We start from the raw sequence: 18043 nt of genomic DNA, 5'->3' as shown, positions 1-18043 counted from the left end.
CCCACCCCCGGAATGCTCCCCACTCTCCAGGAAGAGCCAACTGCCCCTCACAAAGGCCTGTCAGGTTAGTATCAGGATATCACAGGAGAAGTATGTTAATGAGACCAAGGGAACCTCTCTGGCCCTTTTCAATAGCTCTGGGCTTAACTAGCCCTCCCCTAGGTGCTCTCTGGGGCACAGAGAAAGGCAGATCCAAAAGCATTGGGAGCAGAGCCAAAGGCGCCCAGAGCTATCGCTGGGTTGTGTGGGGCACAGCTATGGGTGGCCTACCAGCTGACTTCAAGCATGTAGCCCGGGCCCTAGTGCTTCGAGGCAGAAGAAGTCTTGCTCTGCCCTTAGCAGGAGCTTAGATGTTACAGCTCCATGAAGCGCCGCTCCAAAGGGAAGTGGGCAGGACACTCCCCCAGGACCACCATGGCCAGGAGGCCCAGCGAGTTCTGGGTTTGGCTCTGCCCCAAAGCCCAGCCCAGAGGAGAGAGAGAAAAGGCACAGTTCACATACAGTTGCTATACACTATACCTTGGTCTCTACCTTTATTCCCAGAACCTAAACAACAAAAAGTGAAATAAATTAAGGCTCTGGAGTTGTGTGACCAGCCCACACAGACAGCTGCAATGCTCACCTTAGTATTGAAGCACTGAAACATACTGCGGAGGATGTCAGACTCGACTTTGGCCAGCACCAGCTCACGAGGGGCCTGTGCAGCCACGTGCCCATAGCACAGGATCAGAGCACTCTTCATTCGCTCTACTTCATGCTCACTTCGGTCCTGGGAGGCAGAGAGATCAGCAGGGTATCAGGTACTCAGGGAACGACTCTCCACAGGCAGCCTTGCCTGGCAGTGTGCTTTCTGTACTCTAAAGCTCCTGAAGTGCCACTCCAAAGGGAAGTGGGCAGGACACTCCCCCCAGGACCACCATGGCCAGGAGGCCCAGCGAGTTCTGGGCCTCAGAACTCAGAGCCAGCCAGGAACACCAGAGGCCGCACCCAGGGATGGCAGAAGGTCAGATCAGGTGCCCACACAGGCCCACTGGGAACCAACTGGTTGCAGGAAAAGAGCTGAGGCAGTGGGACCAAGGAGGAAAGGAACAGTAAAAAGAAAAGCTGGAGGCCTACCAACCGGAAATGGCAGGGCTATGGCTGCAGACCATGTGACTGCAGACCAGCCTTCTGCCCGAGAGGCTTGTAGATATCAACATTAGAAAAGGTGGGCAGCAGCTACATCTACATATGGTAGAACACCTTTAATCCCAGCACTCTGGATACAGAGGCAGACTCTTTGAATTTGAGGCCAATCTGGTCTACACATCAAGTTCTAGGCCAGCCAAGGCTACATACTGAGGCCCTGTCTCAAGACAGAGATAGAGGGGGCTGGAGAGATGGCTCAGTTCAGAGCACTTGTTATTGCACAGTCCCCAGGTTCAATTCCCAGCATCCATGTGGTGGCTCACAACCATCCACAACTCCAGTTCCAGGGGATCCAACGCCCTCTTCTGATCTCAGTGGCACCAGGTGTGCACAGACACACAGGCAGGCACAGCACTGATACACATAAAAATAAAATTAAAAAAAAAAATCTAGAAACACCTGGCCATAAAGAAGGGTACAGTTCAGTTCTCCACTTGTGTGGCTCAGGTAAGAACTGCCCCCAAAGCTCAAGTATCCCCATGCTGCAATGGTTAGAGGTGCAATATTTGGGAATGTCTGTAAAGTTCACAAGTCCCCAGAGCAGCAGTGTTTAAGGTGGAAGCCTTCGGCAAGAGACTGGTTCATCAATGGACTAACCCTTTGACAGACTCATAACATCATGGATGGGTAAGAGCTGTTACAAAGGCAAGCAAACTTTGTTTCTTGGCTAATGTGAGGTGAGCCCTTCCACCATGTTTGGCCTACCACAGGCCTTAAATCAACCGACAAATAACAATGGATTGAAACCTCTGAAACTGGGAGGCAAAATAAATCTTCCCTCCTTAAAGTTGATTTTCTCAAGTATTTGTCATAGCAACACAAAACTGACTAGCCTACAGCCTTGCCACTCAGAACTCCTCTCAGTGCCCACACCTGGAGGCAGGCCACTGTCACCAGCTAGATTTGCTTCTGGGATGCCCTCTGCTGGGAGGGGAGTCCAGGCCCAGAGGAGGGAATACAGGATGCCAAGCGGCTGCACAACAAGGTGCTTTTCTGTTTCACTCTGAGCCTGAGGTACTCACCTGGCCTTGATTGTGAGAAAAGAGAGAGCTGCAATCAGAGGAGCAGGAACCCACCCTACCAGACGCTGAAAAGCAGGGCAGCCACAGACAGGGATCTACTCGCCCAGGCCTCCATTCTGGGTAGTGACCCTCCTTACCTTAAAAATGCTAAAGATGCCGACGGACTTCCTAAACACGTCCGACCTCACAAAGTCCTCCAACTGTGCTAGAGTGTCCTCAAGGTGAGCAATGGCACAAATCCCAAAGCAACAGGCAAGGCCCTGGGGAGGCACACAGGTATGCTCACACTTGGGCAAGGTGGCCCACCTGCCCACATGCTGTGTGGGGAGGAACATAGACACACAATACACATACACATGTACACAGAGTACCATGCACACATAAACCCAAAGGCACACTGTATACACATGAGCACAAGTGTGGAAGCAGGTAGTGTACCACACATACATTCATGCACCTATATGCTCACAGCACACATGAGCATGCGCTGGCTAGCTGCCTGGGAGGAGGGAGATGCCTACGGCCTGGCAGCCCTGGGCAGCAGGGCTCCCTACCTCCTGCTCTGCCTCCTCCTGGTATCTGGCTGTCTCCAGCAGCTCTCGAAGGTGTTTTCTTACCACCTCCTTACTTGAAGCAGCGCCCAGCGTGGTTCCTATGCACTTATACAGGAAATTCTGGAACAGAGGCAGAGAAGACAGATGCACCTGACTCCTGAGCACATAGACACCTGCACTAAGGGGCACTGCTCATGGAGAGCTGTACTTCTTTTACTTTCTCTCCTTTTCTTCTCTCTCTTTTCTTTGGTCGTTTTTGTTTTTAGAGACAGAGTTTCTCTGTATAGCCCTGGTTACCCTGGAATTAGTCTGTAGAGCAGGCTGGCCTTGAACTCAGGGATCCATCTGCCTCTCAAGTATTGGTATTAAGGGTGTGAACCACTATGTCCGGCCCCTTGGAGAACTAACTGTATTTCAAGCAGGACACAGGAGGGGTCCCCCATGAGGATGGAAGGGTGAGCCCTGGGCTATGTCTGAGAAACAAGTAGCAGGCAACCAGGCCCCACCCCCAGCTGTTAGCTGCAGTGAAGAGGATCTTAATCCCACTTGCTTTTCCTGGGTTGGCCAGGGCTGCCGGAGTCATGAGACAAAGGCACAGACAGGAAAGAGCTAATACTGAAAGCAGAGTTGCTGAGCATTGGGACCGTGCGGAGCCCCCTGACCCCAGCTGGCTTGTCTCGGGCACCTTCTCCTGAGGTGCCCCATTGTAAGACGGTAGCTGCTTGCACATCTCCTGACTCAGCTGGCAGATCCACGTGTTGTCAGATACCACGGCCAGGGTGTCTCGTAGGAACTGTGGATGAGAGCACCAGTGAGGGGCTGGCTGTGGGAGGGGGGCCTGAGGCCCGGGACGTCACATGATAACCTCATGGTGACTCCTGCTAGTAAGTGATCTTTGAAGGTGGGCAGCTATGAGACGTGCTGAAGCACAAATTCCTCTGAACTAGGCTGGGGACAGTGGAAGGAGGGAAGACCACCTTCTGTGGCTAGGATGGCTCAAAGGGCCTCAAGCGTGGTGCTTGCTGATAGAGGGTAGGAACCCTGTCATGGAAATCTGAGGCCCACCACCATCCTCACCCCAGACTCCCCTACTGCTAAGCCCATTCCCTGGTCACACCACCAGGTGAAGTCGGGTAACAAGTCCCTCGAAAGGTACACTACACCAGCCCCACATGCCCGGCTGCCCCAGCCCTCCATGCCCAGGCCCGGAATGTCCCCGAGCAACCCAGACAGGCCCTTGGTTGGCCTCCTGTCCATCACTCACCACTAGGAGCTTTTCCTCCCACTCCTTCAGTGACAAGGTTTCTTCAGTGTGCTCTGAAATGACCGTAACCCAGTTGGCTGGGGTCCTGCTGGGCAGGTTCACCCCAACATTCATGAGTGGATCTGCAGTGCCCACCTCTTTGCCTCTGGGAACTCCCAGGAGGAATGCAGCAGCCAATCATACCACAGGCTGCACCCACCTCCCACATCTCACCAGGTGACACCTCGTGAGACAGCCAGGCTCTTTCTTAGATTACAGCTAAGATTATTTCTTCCAGTTTACAAAACCCGGCCTATACCAGTCAGCCCTTGTGACAGACGGGTACAAGTAGGGTCAGGGATGGCTAATGGGCTCCTTAGTCTCGCTGGCCTCACCATCTAGGTGCTCCAACAGCACAGGCATGGTTGTCTCCCAGCGCTGGCCCAGCAAAGGGTGGATGTTCTGATGCATAACCTTGAGGAGGCGCAATGAAGCTGCCCCACGTCCATCTCCCAGGTAGGGATTAGAAGACACAACCTGGAGGAGGGGAGGAAGGGGGTTGCCTAAGCATGGAGTCACCTGACCCTCCTGGTGGAGATGTAGCAGGACAACTTCCCAGCTTCCCAGGAATGAAGGAAAAGCCAGCAAACACAGGGTGGGAGACATCTCAATGAGACGTGGCAAGGATCATAGCCTGCCACAAGAACGGACAGGGACTCAGGCACAGAGAGTAACCATGGTCAAGCTGACACCTATGAGCACATCCCACTAAGGACAAGGATGGCGTCAGCCAGTGTGCTTGGACACAACACAGACCCTTTGCTTACCAGCAGTCTTGTGGTCATAGCGAAGGGAGATGGGAGGTTTGCTGGACAAGAAACATGGAAACTGTTACAAGGCAGGAATAGGTGTGGGATAAAGGATGGGTGTCATATGCAGGAGCAGGCAGCTGGGGTGGGGCATCATGCAGAAGCAGCAGCTGGGGGAGAGATCAGCGGCAGGGGCAGAGGCAGGGGCGAGGGCGGGGCCAGAGAGCTGACAGGATAAGGTGTGAGGGCATGGAACCAGCGGGGGTCAGGTGCAAGGTGGTTGGGCCTCCACACCATTCGAGTTGTACTGGACGAGGAAATCATCTGCCCCTGCCTCCTGTCTCTTCAGGGCCAAATGCACAAGGCTTCTGCAGAGTGGGGTGAGGGCCGCAGTGAAGCGCACTGGGGTGAGGAACTCGAGCAGGTAGGGCCAGAGGACCTGAGGGACAGAGGGCCACGGTCTGTGGACTGCGAGCACTGGGCATGGCCTCCAGGGCGGTAGGGCTGAGAGGATTTGGTCTCCACATCTACACAGGAGCAGGGCAGTTTTAGAGGGCCGCAAGCCGAGACAGACAGCGTGTCCTGCCATTGCTGAGAGGTCCCCCGAACACTGGTCAGCCCCTGCCCTCTCAAGGCCACCCTCCACTCCACTGTTCACTTGTTACCCAGTCAGGGATGGGGAGGGCAGGGAATCTCAGGAAGGGAAAGCTCAGGCAGCAGGCCTCGAGTTGAAGACACCAACACTCACGCTGTTCATCCTGTCCACTGTGGTGCTGACCAGGTAGAGGGTGCGGATACTGACCGCCCGCACACTGTCTGCTGCCAGCTCCTCCCCATCAGGGCCGGGCTTCTCAGGCTGGGGGAAGAGGCAGCAGAGTGAGGACAAAGATGGGTGGCCTGTCCACACACTCAGGTTAGCACGAGAAAGGAAAAGGCTGACAGAAAAACCTGCCCCTGACAGCCTGTTACTTTCCATAAAGTGTGCTACGATCACTCCAGAAAAGCTGGCAAGATGGCTCAGGGAGAGAACATGCTTTCTGTGTAAGACTGACAATCCCAGGGATTCCCAGACCCGATGGGGCAGGGAGAGAACAACTCCTGAAAGGTGTCCTACAAGGACACATGTGCCCGCATTCACATACTCGAATACATACACACATACATATATACACACATACATACTTATACGCACACAAACATCACACATACACACACACACATACATACATACATACTCACATACATACACACATACATACATACATTTCTCTCTCTCTCTCCCTCCCTCTAAATATTTTTTTAAAGGAGGAATTGACCTGTGGGGCCTGAAACCTTCCTTAGCAAGGCTTCCTCCAAAAGAAGGCTTATTATCCATGACCTCTAGTACTTTAAGACCAATGCAGGATGGGCCTACAAGACAGTTCAGTGGGTAAATATACCATCAAAACCTGATACCCTGAGTTCTATCCCCAAGACCCCATGGTGGAGACAACCAACTTCTATATGCTATCCTATGACCTTCATACATGTATTGTAACATGTATGAGCACACACACATAAATAAGTAAATGTGATTTGCTTTGTTTTGGTTTGGTTTGGTTTTTCGAGACAGGGTTTCTCTGTGTAGCTTTGCGCCTTTCCTGGAACTCACTCTGTAGACCAGGCTGGCTTCGAACTCACAGAGACCCGCCTGCCTCTGCCTCCCAAGTGCTGGGATTAAAGGCGTGCGCCACCACTGCCCGGCTGTAATGTAATTTTACAAAAAGGAGAAAGTAGATCTGGGAAAAGTTAGAGGGAAAGTAGGGCGTGGATATGATCAAAATATTTTATATGAAATCCTCAAAGAATAACAAGAGTTATGGGGCTCAAGAGATGGATCAGTGGTTTAGAGCATTTGTTGCTCTCACAGAGAACCTGGGTTCAATTCCCAGCACCCACGTGGTGGCTCACAACCATCCGTAACTCCAGTTCCAGGGAATCCCATGCCCTCTTCTGACCTCTGTGTGTACCACCAAGCATGCACATAATATGCATACATACATGCAGGCAAATATTCATATGCATAAAACAAAAAATAATTTAAAAAATTATTTTATATATATGGATGTTTTCATCTGCACATACAGCTACATACCAGAAGAGGGCATTGGATCCTAGAGGACTACAGTTATAGACAGCTGTGAATCTCCATGTGGGTGCTGGGAATTGAACTCAGAACTTCTGGAAGAGCAGCCAGTGCTCTTAACTGCCGAGCCATCTCTCCAGCCCGTGTTTATTCTTTTAAAATATAATTTAAAAATATTAGGGCTGGAGAGATGGCTCAGAGGTAAGAGCACTGGCTGCTCTTCCAGAAGTTCTGAGTTCAATTCCCAGCAACTACATGGTGGCTCATAACCATCTGTAATGGGATCTGGTGCTCTCGTTTGGCATGCAGGGATAAATAAATAAATAAATAAAAACTTTTTTTTTTTTTTTAAAGAATAAACACCAGAGTCCTGTTCGAGGTACTGCATAAACCACAATGACAGAGTACAAGAGGGCGGCCACATGTGGTGGCTTGAATGAGAAATGTCGCCTGTAGGTTCTGGTATTTGAACACCTGTCCCAGCTGGCAGTGCTGTTTGTGGAGGCTGTGGAATCTTTAGAGGTGGAGCCTTGCTGAAGGAAGTGAGTCACTGGGGTAGGCTATGGGTGGTCTTGCCCCACGTCCTGTTCACTGTTTGCTTCACGCTTGCAGTAGAGATGTGAACTCTCATCTCCCTGTTCCTGCCGCCACGGCTGCCCCTCGCTGCTGCTGCCTTTCTGTCATGGTGGACTCTCATCTTCTGGAGCCAGAAGCCCAAACAAACCTTTCCTACAGGTTGCCTTGGTCATGGTGTTTATCAGAGCAACAGAAAAGTACTAATACGAGTCTCTGTTCTGAACTGACCTTAGGACGAACTAGCTTTGCTAACTCCAAGAAACCAGATCCAGAGCTGGCAGCCTGAGAACTGGAGCAGTCACTAGTTTAGTGTGTAACTACTCCACCTCCACCTTCCTGACTAAAGAGCCCAGTACCCTGTGCATACCAGGCAAGCACAATGCCGCTGAGCCATACACCCACCCACTACCTGCAGTCTGCTTTATCATGTCTTACCGTGCTCTCCTTCAAAAGACACTGGTGCTCGTTTAGTAGATTTTTTTTTTAAATAGAAAACAATCAAAGAGAATAAACTTTCTGGCTTCTGCCTCTGCTTCTGAGCTGGTATCTGCTGAGTGGACTCAAGATGCAGAGACCCTGACTCGGACACCAAAGGGAACCTCAGCCCATACACAGCCACCTGCTGCCAGGCTAGCGGTTCTTGGTAGCCAGTGCTAACAGTGCTCAAGAGATACACAGGCTGAACAGCCTGGCATCCGACAGATCCAGAAACAGGGGGGTCTGTTAGTAGTTGTCCTTACCTCCTCTGGGGGCAGAGCACATTGCTGCACAATGTAGTCAACCATCACCTCACCTCCAGGCTGCTCCAGGTAGCCATGGTGGGCCATGGCACTTATCACCTGCACCACAGCCCGCTTCACCTGCCCAGAAGCAAGAGAAGGTCAGGAAGGGGCACAGGGCACACATCTGGTCCTGTGCTATACATGCACCCACATCTGTATGTACACTGCATTTGTACCCACATCTGTATCAGTGCCAATACCCACATACTCCTACACCACACCTGTACCTACAACTGCACCTGCATCTAGACTCACAGACACACTGTATCTACATTCACACTTGTACCTAACACCCGGCTTCATGGAAGCTTGCTCAGCTCTCAGCTAGCAGCCTTTTAGCTACCTTGTGACCTGCAGTTCTGCAAAGGAAGGCCTCTCTCCTCCTGCTTTCCCACATACATTCTTGCCCTCCTCTCAGCCCCTCAGAAGCATCCTTCTTCATGCACTTTTTCCAAGCTTCATCCTCATGTCTATAAAAACAGTTCTGCTAAAGATCTGCTCCAAACCACCCTGCCCTCGAGCTCTACCTCCCTACCCTACACTCACGGAGTCTTGGTGCATAACACACCTAACCTATCTGTACTATTTATTCATCTGGCCTTGAGCTATAGGATGGGTGTCCTTCAGTGCTGGCCTCTCTCGTGTGACACCCACATTTCCTGTGATATGCTATTGACCTGGTTGTTTGGGTCTCCCGTCAGGCAATGTTTCTCAGACCTTTAACTATCACTTAAGCACTGCTAGTTCTGAGCCTGCATGGCCAGTCCAATAGCCAAAATCAGTGATGTTTACTCAGAGCCATGGTCTAGTTTAGCCCACCATACCCTAACAGACACTGGCCTCTGTCCCCAGCCTGAGCCCTTTGCACATGGCCCCCACTCTCAGGAACCTTCGGACTCACGAGAATGTTTTTGCTTCCTAGAATGTCAGGTCAAATGCAGCTGCAGCTGCCCCAAGGAAGCCTCCTGGGATTACCACCTCCTGTTATCCCTGGGTCACATTCACGGAATGGCTATCTATGGGAACGGGGTGGGTCAGGGTTGGTAGCCGACTGCCCAGGCTGAGCATGCATGTGCCACTCGAGACTGCAAACATCTCATTGTTTGGACCCATAATGAGCTACAGGGCCCTGTCACAGGTGTATCAGGGAAGACTGTGCCAGAATATAAAGGCCTGAGGCTGTTATTTGGAGTTTGTGTCAGAAGCTTCTGAAGAAATAATAGTAAGATACAGAAGAGGTCCCTAGAAGTAGCACAATGCTGCAGCAGCTCCCAAGGAGGGCTTGAATCCTGCTGCCTCTGAACAAGATGGACCTGTTCAAGACAATAGTGCCTCGAGGGCTGGAAAAGGTCTACATTGCCTAAAGAGGAACCTGACCTGTTTCCTAGAATCCTGGGAACCCTTGAGATATCTCATGGTAACAATGTCTCATGATCTGGGCCCAGGGTCACCTCCCACAGTCGAAGGCTGTAATTCAGGTAAGCCACATGATATCAGTCCTGTCTTCAGAGGGGCTGGGGCCTGAGTGTAGCCATACAGACAGCCCAGCACATCCACATAACAGGGCGCAAGGCTCAGGAATGACCTTAGCTGGCAATACAATGTGTGGTCACACATTGCTACCAAGGTACTAACACTGCCCCGCCCACAAAAGGCAATGGGAAGCTGCAGGTTTGGGCACTCCTGAACTCTGTCCCAAGAGCTCTTTCCCAGCTGACTTTTGTTTTTGAGATAAGATCTAATTGTGTAGCCCAGGATAGACACGAACTCCTATCTCAGACTCCTAAGCGCTAAGATTACAGTCCTGAGCTACCACACCCAGCTCCTCAGCTGATTTACACAATGCCTGTGTAAGTGGCGAGTATACCAGCTGCCTGAGTTCTCTGAGTCCTTCTGGTGAATGGTGACCCTCGGGTGGTGCTGGAGCCCTCTGGGCCTGTGACAGATCCCAACCCTGAGGGGCCTTGGGTTCACTAACAATGTGGGAATGTAGCCTGTTTACACATGTGTGCATCTCTCTGCTTGTTTGTACCCAGAGACTGGTAGGATAGGCACTTCTAGTGTTCTGGCCACTCTTCTGTTGGCTGCTCAGGATGAGCCAAACTAACTGGCTTATTCCAACAAGGGCCAAGCTAATCTGTCCACTTTACCTTACTGTTGGTGTCCAGAAGAGGGAGCCTCATGGAAGAGAGGATAAAGGGCTTCTTAACCTCCATTTGAGCGGCTGCAATAAACAAACAAGAGGGCTTAGTCCCCGCCAACCAAGACCAGTCATCCTACCCATGTCTACCTTGAAGTCTCGGCCTCACTTGGTCCTCATGTGGAAGGAGGACATTGCTCTGAAGGAGAAAAACAACAACATTTTACCAATCAAAAAGTAAAAAGGGATTTTTAGTTCTCTTCAGAGTCCTTGTGCATGAAGAACTGTGCTCTCAAATCCTGTGATGTTGAAATGAAGTGTGCTGCAGACTTTGCAAGGGGAAGCAGAGGGTAGACCACAGAAGATCAAAGGAATTAAGGAAACGACACTGTTAAGCAGGAGCCTCAGAGAAAGCCATCTGAGACATCTGTCCTGTCTTTTATCCACTGTTTAATGGTGTCCCCGCTCTGAGAGTGCTCAGTTCTCTGTACATGAATTTAAGAAAAGCTCAAACAGAGAATTCACAAAACAAGAACTACAAATGGCTGAAAGACATTTAAAGAAATGCTCAACATCCTTAATCATCAGAGAAATGCAAATCAAAACGACTCTGAGATACCACCTTACACCTGTCAGAATGGCTACGATCAAAAACACCATGACAGTCAATGTTGAAGAGGATGTGGAGCAAAGGGAACACTCCTCCACTGTTGGTGGGAATGTAAACTTGTACAACCACTGTGGAAATCAGTATGGCGGTTTCTCAGAAAATTAGGAATCGAACTACCTCAAGACCCAGCCATCCCACTCTTGGGCATATACCCAAGGAATGCTCAATCATACCACAAAGATACATGCTCAGCTATGTTCATAGCAGCACTATTTGTAATAGCCAGAACCTGGAAACAACCTAGATGCCCATCAACGGAAGAATGGATGGAAAAAATGTGGTACATATACACAAAGGAGTACTACTCAGCAGAGAAAAACAATGAAAGCATGAAATTTGCAGGCAAATGGATGGAACTAGAAAAAATCATCCTGAGTGAGGTAACCCAAACCCAGAAAGACAGTCATGGTATGTACTCACTCATAAGTGGATTCTAAATATAAAATAAAGAACAATCAGACCACAGCCCATAGAACCATAGAGGCTATATATATAGCATGGAGGTCCCTAGGACGACTGTGGCTTATAATAAATTTCGGTTCTACTCAATTATTGAAAAAAAATAGCCAAATGAATGGAAACACATGAACTATGAACCAAAGGCTGAGGGGCCCCCAGCTGGATCAGGCCCTCTGAATAGGTGAGACAGTTGATTGGCCTGATCAGTTTGGGAGGCAACTAGGCAGTGGGACCAAGTCCTGTGCTCATTGCATGAGTTGGCTGTTTGAAACCTGGAGCTTATGCAGGGACACTTGGCTCAGTCTGGGAAGAAGGGACTGGACCTGCCTGGACTGAGTCTACCAGGTTGATTGCAGTCCTGGGTGGGGGGGGAGGATTTGCCCTGGAGGAGGTGGGAATGGGGGGTAGGCTGGGGGTAAGGGGAAGGTGTGGGAGGGGGGAGAATAGGGGAACCGGAGGCTGATATGTAGAACTGAATGGTATTGTAAAATAAAATAATAAAAAAAAAAAAAAAAGAAAAGAAAAGCTCTTTGTAGCCGGGCGGTGGTGGCACATGCCTTTGATCCCAGTACTTGGGAAGCAGAGGCAGGTGGATTCTGTGAGTTCGAGGCCAGCCTGGTCTACAAAGCGAGTCCCAGGACAGCCAAGGCTACACAGAGAAACCCTGTCTCGAAAAATCAAAATAAAATAAATTAAAAGAAAGAAAGACGCTCTTGGTATTGCATGTGCACTTGCCTCCCACCAAATATGTTTGCCTGGCCAGACGTAGCCATCTTTTTAAGAGGTCACCTTGAAAAGAGTTGCTCTCTAGCTCATTCAAAAGAAGTCATTATGAAAGCACAGTACAAGTAAGAGGTATGGGGGGCTGTGGGTGAGGGCTCGAACCAGCACCTAGGGGACAGATGTGATGCAGAATACCAGAATACCTTCTGCTCGGATTCTGTTTTCTGTAAACCTCTTTTCTATAAAATATTAAATCATAGTGGCTTACAGTTGGATAGACACTCAAGGTTCATTTCTCAGTCTCTAGCCTGAGCAAACAATGACGATGATGAATTTAAAGGGGGGTGTGAGGGATGGCTCAGTGGGTAAGAGCATGTGCTGCTCTTCCAGAGGATCTGAGTTCAGTTCCCAGCACCCACATCAGGTGGCTCATAGTCATCTCCAGGGAAATCTGACACTTCTGGTCTCTGTGGGTACGTACACTCATATGCACATATCCACAGACATATATAATTAAAAATAATAAAAAGAAGCCAGGCAGTAGTGGTGCACACCTTTAATCCCAGCACTTGGGAGGCAGAGGCAGGTGGATCTCTGAGTTCGGGGCCAGCCTGGTCTATAGAGCGAGTTCCAGGACAGCCAGGGCTACACAAAGAAACAGTATCTTGAAAAACCAATACATATACTAATAACAATAATAAAAATTTAAAAGGAGAAAAGAGAAAAGCCAGGTTGGGGCCAGGGCAGGTGGCTCAGTGAGTAGAGGCGCTTGCCACCCAGACTGCTGAGTTCCACCCCTGGGACCAACATGGCAGACGGACGGAGAGGGACAATTCCTGTAAGTGTTCTCTGATGTCTACTCCCTCTTCACGGCACTCACACACTCACAATAAACGAACAAGCACACTAAATTTAAACGTATCTTTTAAAAAGCTAAGCAGTTGGCAGTTGAGGCGATAAGTAGACAAGTGGCCCAGAATCTAGGGAAGTCTCGTCAGTGACTGTAACTGAAGTGGCTTCCGAGTCACCAGATGGCTAACACCTGATGTGACAGGTCTGGGTGGCTGGGCCTCTAACACGTTCCAGGCGACTGTGCTACTGGTCTGGGGCTCCTTCTTGCTGGGAATCAGCAACACAACCTTTTATGTCCTAATTCTGTTTCTTTCTTCCTTTCTTTTTTTTTTTTTTTTGTTTGTTTGTTTTTTGTTTTTTTTAAGACAGGGTTTCTCTGTGTAGCCCTGGATGTCCTGGAGCTCACTTTGGAGAGCAGGCTGGCCTTGAACTCACAGAGATCCACCTGCCTCTGCCTCCCAAGTGCTGGGGTTAAAGGTGTGCGCCACCACTGCCCAGCTATTCTCCTAACACTTAAAACAAGTTTCAAGGTGGCCATTAAGTGGCCCTACGTGCTGAGTGTAGCACAGACTGAAACTGGAATGATACACAGAAGATCAACACAGCCCCTGTGCAATGATGACATTTACATTTGTGAAGCATTCCATATTTTCCTATAGTGGATTTCACTTTTTATGATGAATTTTAAATGGATATTATGAAGTAGTTATCACTGGATATGGTACATGCCTGTAACCCTAACAGAAGGAGACAGGAAGATCATGAGCTCCAGGCTAGCTGAGGAGGCTGTCATAGGAAGCTAGTGAATTCGAGGCCAGTCTAGGCTATAGAACAAGACCCCGTCTCAAAAAAAGGGAAGTAGGGGCTGGAGACATGGCTCAGAGGTTAAGAGCACTGGCTGCTCTTCCAGTGGTCCTGAGTTCAATTCCCAGCAACCACATGGTGGCTTACAACCATCTACAATAAGATCTGGCCTTCAGGGACACATGCAGGCAGAACACTGTATACATAATAAATAAATCAATCTTAAAAAAAAAAAAAAAAGGAAGTAAAGAGGCTGGGGAGATGGCTCAGCAGTTAAGAACTGCTCTTGTGGAGGGAGGACCTGGGTTCAGTTCCCAGAACTTACATCAGGCAGCACACAATCACCTACAACTCCAATAAAGCATTAAATGCTTAAACCTCCATGGACACCTGCCCATGAACTCATGAAGGCACATACACAGACATATAATAAACAAACAAACCATCTTTTCTTTAAAAGTTAAATAGGGAAGAAAAATGAAGGCACTGGGCGCAATGCAGGTAATACACTGCTTGTGACAATGTTTTCATTATATAGACAGTCCAGTAAGAAAGATGTCATCCTGATCCCAATTTCACAAGCCAGGAGTCTGAACCCAGAGGGCACACAGCACTCAGAACACAAGCTCCCAAAGCAGCAAAAGGTAGAGCCCAACACAGAGGGCAGAGACCTCAAAGACACATGGCCTTGTCCCCAGTGCCCCAGCCCTACCCCCACCTTGGGTCATGCCCTACCTCCCCTGGAGCCACCACAACCAAGCCTGGTCAGGGTCCAGGGTATAATAACATACAATGCAGAACAATGAGATGTGTACTATAAAAGCCCAGACAACAGAAATTCTAAGTCTGACCTGAGGCAAATATGCAGTGTTTAGAAGATGTTGAGGAACATTCATGACCTTAAAACTGAGGTAGGAGGCTGGACAGTGGTGGCGCACGCCTTTAATTCCAGCACTCGGGAGGCAGAGGCAGGCAGATCTCTGTGAGTTCGAGGCCAGCCTGGTCTACAGAGGAAGATCCAGGAAAGGCTCCAAAAGCTACACAGAGAAACCCTGTCTTGAAAAACAAAAACAAAAACAAACAAACAAAAAATCTGGGGTAGGAAGAAAAGATGGTAATACCATGGAACTTGTGTGAACGGAGACTGAGGACAGTCACCAGGAAGTGGGCAGCTTCAGGGCTACAGGAAGGAGCACTTCACAGAGAGTAGCGGTGACAGCCACACTATTGTCTGGCTGTGCTCAACATCACTGAATTATGCCGTTGTATATTATGTCGTTTTAGAACAAACAGACATAAAAGCAGGGCTGGAGATATAACTACGCTGGCAGGGTGTTTGCCTAACGGGCATGGAGCCGAAGGTTGAATCCCCAGCACTGAATAAGAACGAGTGTGGGTGAACACATGAAATCCCAGCACGAGGGAGGTGGAGCCAGGAGGAGAAGAGCTCAAGGTCATTCTCAGGTATATAACAAGTTCAAGGCCAGCCTGGGATACCTGACATCCTCTCTTTAAAAAAAAAAAAAATCAAACAAAACAAAAATATCAATGGTCAGCTGTGCATAGTGGCGCACACCTTTGATCCCAGTACTTGCAGGGCAGGCAGAAGCAGGTGGATCTCTGAGTTCGAGGCCAGCCTGGTCTACACAGTGAGTTCCAGGACAATCAGGGCTATATAGAGACCTTGTCACAAAAGACTGAAAATAAAAACAAACTACGCACAGCTAGACCCTGGAACCTTAGGGGCAAAGGCCCAAAGGTGTAGATGATAAGGCTATAGTATTCAAGACCAGGGCAGTGGCTACTCACTGGGGTAGAGGTTCTGTGTGTTGTGTAAATTTTTTGGAGAAATTTAAAATGAACCTGTTTCCTACCTGGAAGTCATATTGAAGCCCAAAGAATGGTTCATTCAAGTTCATCTTTAGATGACTAGGATTTCTCAGGGAGCAACAGACAACTATAGACAGCCTTATTTTCCTGAAGTTGCTCTCCTGGTCCTATTTTACACAGCTTTAAGTCCACAGAAGTGATGCAAATCTGAGCTCAGAGCGCTACCTAGTGTTAAAGCCACAGAGGTGACTACAGGCTCAGACAACGTAATAGTAGTAATAAAACTAGAGTCCAGGAAAAGTATGTCTATGTGCCCCATCCTTGCCCTTATCAGGGATTTTTCTGCCTCGTTTTGCTACATGAAACAGCTAACTAGTGGATTGCTGCAAAACAATTTACCCTGGCTAGGATACAAAGGACTGGCTCCACTACAATGGGTCTTTTAGGAAAACGGAGTGTTTTCATCTAGCAGTGCTAGACAAATGCATACCTACAACCTGAAATTCTGGTCCTAGACACACATTTGACTAAGTGCGCACAGGGGAAAAATAGAAACAGCAGCAGCCTTCTTTAGGGTAAGAAACTGGAGGAATCTGCATATTCATAGCCAGCAAATGAACTGCATAGTTTATCACACATGATGAACTCTGTGATATATAAACATGTCATAAACAGAAAACAGAAAAATAATTCAGATACAAAACGCTCCATACCGTACAATTTCCCTTTCTTTTTCTTTTAAGATTTATTTATTTGTTATGTATACAGTATTCTGCCTGCACGTGTCCCTGCAGGCCAGAAGAGGGCACCAGATCTCATTGTAGATGGTTGGGAGCCACCATGTGGTCGCTGGGAATTGAACTCAGGACCTCTGGAAGAGCAGTCAGTGCTCTTAACCTCTGAGCCATCTCTCCAGCCCAAATTTCCCTTTCTTTTTGTGCTGGAAGCTACCCTTCAAAGACCTGCTAGTGGCCACATATCCTTTCCTTATTCCTCATCCAGGTGGGAAATAATGGGCTTGTGTTATCATGTACTGAAAAGAACAGTTACCATCTGTGCTGTTTCCACATGTGAGCTGTATTTCAAGAAAAAAAAAAAAAAAAAAAACTAAAAGCGTCTTGAATCTGTATATGAAAGCAAGAAGCTCCCTAAGGTAGGTTACAGAGAGAAATGAAGCGCATGATGAATATCTCTAGATAGAATTCTGTTTCCTGTATGCAGACATTTCCATATGAAATGCCCACAGAAAGAACATAGAGGAAAAATGAAATATAGGCAAACTGTATTTCTGTAATGAAATCAATAAAAGCATCACATAGCTAGATGAAGGTTTCCAGTCAAATGCTGGCCGTGGTGGTGGACACCTTTAATCTCAGATAGCCAAGACTATGTAGAGAGACTCCTTAAACAAACAAACAAACAAACAAATAACAGCAGCTCTGGCTGTCCTGAAACTCACTCTGTAAACCAGGCTGGCATTAAACTCACAGATCCACCTACCTCTGCCTCCCCAGTGCTGGGATCAAAGGCGTGCGCTACTAATGCCCAGCCCCACTAGTGAACTTTCCCCCCCCCCCCGCCCTTGCCCCGAACTTTTTTTTTTTAATACACACCCACACCTAAAAAAATCAGCACCAAAATTCTGGTGCCTTAAGCTACTGCCTGGAAGAGCCCCAGGAAACTGGATCTACCTTTCTGAACCTTGTATCTAATGCCACCCAACGTGGCCCATGGTCATTGATTTCTGACCTCTGACAGGGCATGAATGAAACTCACCAAAACAGAAACCTACTTGTACAACTGTGATTACCTTATTGAGCCTTATTGTTAATCAAATAAATCTCCTTTAGAAACAGGAAACTTGGGGCTGAAAGTGTTGCTTAGAGGTAGAGCACTTGCCCAGCATGTGTGGAACCCCAAGTGCTAGGTCTGGGGTGGTTTGAAGAATGGTCCCATAGCCATACATAGCTTAGTATCCAGCTGGTAGGAGAGTCTGGGGGAGTATGAGGCGTGGCCTTGTTGGAGGAGGTGTGTCACCAGGGGCGGGCTCTGCAGTTTCAAAAGCCCAGGCCATTCCCAGTTTTCACACGCTTGCGCATGTGCACCTGCCCTCCCTGCCCCCCCACCTCCAGATAAACCTTCTCTTCTAGAAGTTGCCTTGGTCACGGTGTCTTATCACAGCAGTAACAACTAGGACAACGTTCAACTGTGAAAACCACCAAGGCAAATTACTATTATTAATAGTAATTCAGAGCAGGATGCTACC

General features: G+C 48.8%; 1 protein-coding gene and 1 non-coding gene across 3 annotated transcripts in view; one reads left to right on the top strand and one right to left on the bottom strand.

Annotated features, from left to right (window-relative positions):
- Mroh1 (maestro heat like repeat family member 1) overlaps positions 1–18043 on the bottom strand; it is an 80753-nt gene that overhangs the window by 20861 nt on the left and 41849 nt on the right. Inside the window, exons 13-24 of one of the 2 annotated variants that reach the window (XM_028870952.2) lie at positions 10450–10523; positions 8258–8377; positions 5565–5672; positions 5111–5255; positions 4835–4875; positions 4403–4544; positions 4029–4081; positions 3450–3557; positions 2765–2884; positions 2348–2470; positions 623–769; positions 520–546 (exon numbers count right to left, since the gene is read on the bottom strand). In XM_028870952.2, the coding sequence (XP_028726785.1) occupies positions 520–546; positions 623–769; positions 2348–2470; positions 2765–2884; positions 3450–3557; positions 4029–4081; positions 4403–4544; positions 4835–4875; positions 5111–5255; positions 5565–5672; positions 8258–8377; positions 10450–10523 (1208 nt within the window). The remainder of the gene's footprint in view (positions 1–519; positions 547–622; positions 770–2347; positions 2471–2764; positions 2885–3449; positions 3558–4028; positions 4082–4402; positions 4545–4834; positions 4876–5110; positions 5256–5564; positions 5673–8257; positions 8378–10449; positions 10524–18043) is intronic. The other variant, XM_037197597.1, reaches the window with a different exon arrangement.
- On the top strand, positions 13695–13796 carry LOC114694393. The gene has a single exon (XR_003734691.1). It is a non-coding gene; the product is annotated as a U6 spliceosomal RNA (small nuclear RNA).

The sequence above is a fragment of the Peromyscus leucopus genome, chromosome 20 (assembly GCF_004664715.2).
Source record: "Peromyscus leucopus breed LL Stock chromosome 20, UCI_PerLeu_2.1, whole genome shotgun sequence".
NCBI lineage: Eukaryota > Metazoa > Chordata > Mammalia > Rodentia > Cricetidae > Peromyscus > Peromyscus leucopus.
Note: the sequence above shows the minus strand (reverse complement) of the source record. Positions and strands in the feature narration are given on the sequence as shown.